The sequence below is a fragment of the Poromitra crassiceps genome, assembly GCF_964638095.1.
Source record: "Poromitra crassiceps genome assembly, chromosome: 25".
Lineage (NCBI taxonomy): Eukaryota > Metazoa > Chordata > Actinopteri > Beryciformes > Melamphaidae > Poromitra > Poromitra crassiceps.
Window position 1 is genome coordinate 19,658,398 of NC_139649.1, and position 5,059 is coordinate 19,663,456.

The window sequence follows — 5,059 nt, forward strand, 5'->3', positions numbered from 1 at the left end:
CTGGTGGGCCTAATGTTTCAGTCCATGGTTCCTCCTGTACCCAGCGGCGAGGATGGTTAGCGGCTGGAGTGCTCACGCGAAGATGTTGACTGTTGCGGCGGTACTCTCTATCTCCACAGTCCACAACATAGGAGCGCGGAGCACTGTGGGGTTTCACTATTACTCCAGGGGACCACTTGTCGTTGCCAGGATGCGGCTGCATCCTAACCTCATCTCCAGGCCGAAGAGCAACACGAGAATTGCCTGCTCTCTTTTGGTCGTAGTAGAACTTTTGAATGTCTTTGCTCGTGTCCAGCAGACGCTTGACATTGTGGGGGTCATATCCTCTTGGTGCAAGTAGCTCACGAGCAGTAGGCAGCTTATCACGTGGCCTCCTGCCCATGAGTAGCTGAGCTGGCGACAATCCTACTGTCTCTAGTGGAGTCGTCCTGTAATCCATCAGCACAAGGTGTCTGTCTGGCGCTTTGCACCAAAGCCTCTTCACAGTTTGCACTGCACGCTCTGCTTCACCATTTGAGTGTGGCGTGTGTGATGTGTGATGTGTGTGTGTGTGTGTGTGTGTGTGTGTGTGTGTGTGGTGAAGATGTTTTGTGTGATATTCCATAACTCTTGCAGAAGTCTTTAAATTCCTCTGAGGAGTATTGTGGACCGTTGTCTGTGCGAAGAGTGGCGGGAATAACATGTCTGCAGAACTGAGCTTTCAGAGTCTCTATGGCGGTGCGGCTTCGCATGTCTTTCAGTACATCTACTTCAATGAATTTTGAGTAGTAATCCACAAGTAGGATGTACTGCTTGCCTTCGAACTCGAACAGATCTGATGCTACCTCTTCAAATGGCAGCTCTGGTGTTTCAGTTGGTTTGAGGGGTTGTCTGGGCAGCTTGTTCTGAAAGTCTGCACACTTGCTACAGTTTCTGACCATTTCTTCAATTTCTGCACTCATGCCTGGTAGGGCTGTCAATTTCCCTCTAAAATCAAATTCGAATTTCAGTGCTTTAACATTTTAATATTCGAATTATATTCGAATATTTTAATTAATTTTTAATTGAATTAAAATTTTTTTTTTTTTTTTTTTTTTTTTGTCTGAGTGAATTGTTGTCTTCTCTTATGTTATGATTCTAAATATAGCTGAATCTTTGGGTTTGACCAAGTAAAACTTTTTCTAAGCATTTTACCAAATGTAGATGGAAAAGTGAATGGTGGATTAATATTTAAAATAATATTAGGCTTATCACAAATAGTCCAGCAATGATGTTTATTTAAGAAAACATTGTACAATGTACATACATTCATTGCATTAGAAAATAGGTTTGCCAAAACAACAATGAGCCATGAACAAAAAAAAAACAGTCACATATTGCACTTAAGAGCTACAGGTTTACATTCAGTATAGCAGCTTCAACAGTCAACTTCAGTTAACAATGAATGAACATACATTTTAAGAGCTACAGGTAGGTTTACATCAGTATAGCAGCTTCAACAGTCAACTTCAGTTAGTTGTCAGAACTTGTCACTGTTCTAGTGTTCTTGGAAAAATAGCCAAACATTAAATAATAAATAACAAACATAAATCAGTGCACTACTGCCACTTACTGTGCTCTGTGCTGAGTGTGCTGGCTCAACTGTAAACATAATTGTAGGTTTACATCAGTATAGCAGCTTCAACAGTCAACTTCAGTTAGTTGTCAGAACTTGTCACTGTTCTAGTGTTCTTAGAAAAATAGCCAAACATTAAATAATTAATAACAAACATAAATCAGTGCACTACTGCCACTTACTGTGCTCTGTGCTGAGTGTGCTGGCTCAACTGTAAACATAATTGTGCAATATTTGGTTGGTTGAATTTAAAGGTTGTTGGCCAAAAACACGAGGCGATCCACATTTTCTGGATCTAGTGCGGCGCGTTTTTTATTGACTATAATCCCAGCCGTGGAGAAAACCCGTTCTGCCCTAACCGAGGTGCCCGGGATGCTCAAGTAGCGACGTGCCAGCTGGGCAAGGTGGGGGTAGATTGATCGTGACATCTTCCACCACAACAATGGGTTGCTGTCGGTGGGAAGTGGGGTCTCACTATCATACATCATCATTTCTTGCTGTAGCACAGCATCAACAGCTCTGACATCATCTGCAGCTGCGCCTTCGCGATACACATCCCCAAAGAGGTTTCCCATGGCACCAATAGCACTTTTCTCCTGGTGCTGCTGCCCTGGAACCACCATGGCAGCTTCCTCCTCCACGCCTTCTCCCTTCTCCGCTGCAATCAGTATCAGCTCCCTCTTCACTCTGTCACGTACCTCCTGCCGTTGCTCTAGTCCCAAATGGATGAGACGATGGAAACGCGGGTCGAGGTAACTTGCAGTGTTAAGCAGCATGAAGGCATCTTTGTCATCACCATAGCGCTTCTTGAGGTCTGATGACATCTTTGATTTCATCTCATTGAGGGCTGCCGGACCCCCCGGGGATGGCTGGAGTTGTGACAGAAGCACAAACTTCAGGGGAAGGACGGCTGATGCTGTTGGGTATCGGTCAGTTGATAATGCCTCTGTGGCCATTTTGAAGGGTTTCAGCACGGCTCTCACCTGTGTAAAAAAAACACATTACATTACAATTTCATTATGTCATTCAGCAGATGCTTTTGTCCAGAGACCTACAATATCACAAATTTGTCAACACAATAGAGAAGTCAACTATGCAACACAATCTAAGACTACAACCTACAACCTTTTGAAATGAATAGAGTAGCACTTGTAGAGTAGTTTAGTTTGAGAAGATTTGTTTAATATGAAGAAAAGTGAGAGAAATAAGTAAATTGGGCCCAGATGAAGCCTGAAAAGTTGTTACGTTTTATTTTTTATTTTTATTTCATTTATTTTTCTTAACTCATTGAATGCCATGGACGTCCTTCGACGTCCAATTAAATAGTGACGTAGAATGCCACGGACGTCCTTCGACGTCCAATGCGTTTTTTGACGGTGGGACGTCGATCAAAGCCTTCCGCAGCTCCTGTACAACTATAGTAGCTATTGGAGGTGTATAACCTATTTTACGGACTCATTAGGTGGCGACAGTGCTTGCTCGGTGCAGTCCAGATTAGAGACAGGTCCGAGAAACAGCCTAAAAGCCGTGGATCAAAGACAACCCGATGCATGCTCCCAGAGCCATTTGCTCTGTCGCGGGAGCTGACATTGGCTCCGAACAGGAGTCAATCCGCGCTCACAACTGAGCCCCTCTGTCCCTGTCTGTCTGTCTGTCTGTCTGTATAGTTTCTCCACCCGATTAGCAGACAGGAAAGCAGCCCCTGACGCCAAACCATTCAGCAATCCGGGTTGGCTCTTCCCTGCTGTGGCGCTGAGAGCCGACAGCAGCACACAAACGCAGCACTCCGAAAATATAATGGTTGCGTGAGGCTGTGTGCAGTGTGGGGAGGAGTTTACGGGGGGAGGGGGGGAGGGGGGTGGTGCACGCAGGGCATCACACAACAACTACGTCACTACATCAGAAAATATTATCTTCAGACTCAGTGAATGTGCTTGAAATGCTGCATTTCACAAAAGGCGGATTATCTCAGCTAATAATTTGAAAAGCCTGAAAACGCTGAAAACAACCTATCTTCTCCGGCTCATAACTAAAGAACGGAAAATGGTATCAATAAACTTTTTTTTGCTGATGATACAATAGAGCCAGCTCGTTCTTGTGCGTGTTCGGTGTTTACATAGTAATATCACACAATATTCTGTGGGCCTCGAGAAATCACTGAAAACGCTCTGAAAACTCTGGCACTGGGAGCATCCGTTCTCCAAAAGTGGCTGGCACTGAATGAGTTAATGTTTGTGTGCAGTTGACATGGTGGGATTCTCAATTTGGAGTGAAACTACTCAGTTGCTCCCAAACATATATTACTTATATCAGGCTGTTTATTGTAAACATGGATTAATTTGGATGCCAAAGCTGAGTTTATAAAGTTTATAATAGCTCTTGACCTTTCTACATTATGACTCACCTTTTCCATAAGGCTCCACTCGCTGGTGCTCAACTCAAGATGACTGAGTTTCTTCTCCATGATGACAGCTGCGACCGGAGCTTGCAGCTGAGCTGCCCGACAAATCATATCGTATGTGCTGTTCCAGCGGGTAGCACAGTCGTTGATAAGCTTCGCTGGTTTCACATCGTTTGGAAGAAGTTGCTTCTGCTTGGCCTCCAAGACGTAGTTGTCGGTAGTTGACTTGTTGAAATGCAGTGCTGTGGCTTTCAGTCTGCTGATCGGAATTTCAATTGCTCGCACCGATAGTCCTTTCCTCACAGCTAGGTTAATAGTGTGAGCCATGCACGGAACATTGACAACTTGCATGTGCCTCTCAATGGCGTTGATGTAATTAGCCGCGTTGTCTGTGGTGACGGCGAGAACTGATTCACGGCTCACATTGTACTCAGCAAGTATGTTGTCGATGCACTCTGCAACGTTTTCAGCGGTGTGGCTTTTCTGAGCTTCGGCTGTTTTGAGAATAACGTCTTTCATTTCCCATTCCTCGGTTATGAAGTGTGCGGTGACTGTCACATAGGCATCCGTGGCTAGTGATGTCCATCCATCTGTGGTCAAGGCGATCTTTTCTTCACCCACCATTTTTCTGATGTTGTCTTTAGTGGCATCATACAGTTTCACAACTCTGTCGCTGATTGTACTGCGGGAAGGAACCGTGTATCTAGGCTCCAGCTCGTGGATGAAGGCTTGAAACCCGGACCCCTGTGTGATGTTAATCGGCCTCATGTCTTTGCAGATAAACCGCGTCAGTTTGTCTGTAATCGCCTTTTGCCGATGAGATGGCAAGCCTCGGGATGAAGGAGACAAAAAAGAGCTGATTCTGGGTTGTTTCAGCTGCGGTTCCTCTTCTCCCTCAGCTAGTTTACCAGGGTGGAAAGTTAGGAGGTGAGTCCTCAAGTTGCTCGTGGTCGAGTGGTACGTCATTTGGATCTTGCATATTCTGCAGACTGCTTTGTCTTTACTTGTTATTTTGCCGTCCGTTGAGGGAAACCCGAAAAAAAGCCACACATCACTTTTTAAAT

At 44.8% G+C, this 5,059-nt stretch overlaps 1 protein-coding gene across 1 annotated transcript; it reads right to left on the bottom strand.

Moving 5' to 3' along the window:
- Positions 1-1,842: 1,842 nt before the first annotated feature.
- On the bottom strand, positions 1,843-4,763 carry LOC310798135 (E3 SUMO-protein ligase ZBED1-like; the record flags this gene model as incomplete). The annotated part of the gene is made up of 2 exons (XM_083660619.1): positions 1,843-2,577; positions 3,999-4,763. 2 exons carry the CDS (start codon positions 4,761-4,763, stop codon positions 1,843-1,845), a joined length of 1,500 nt encoding a protein of 499 aa, XP_083516745.1.
- Positions 4,764-5,059: the final 296 nt, after the last annotated feature.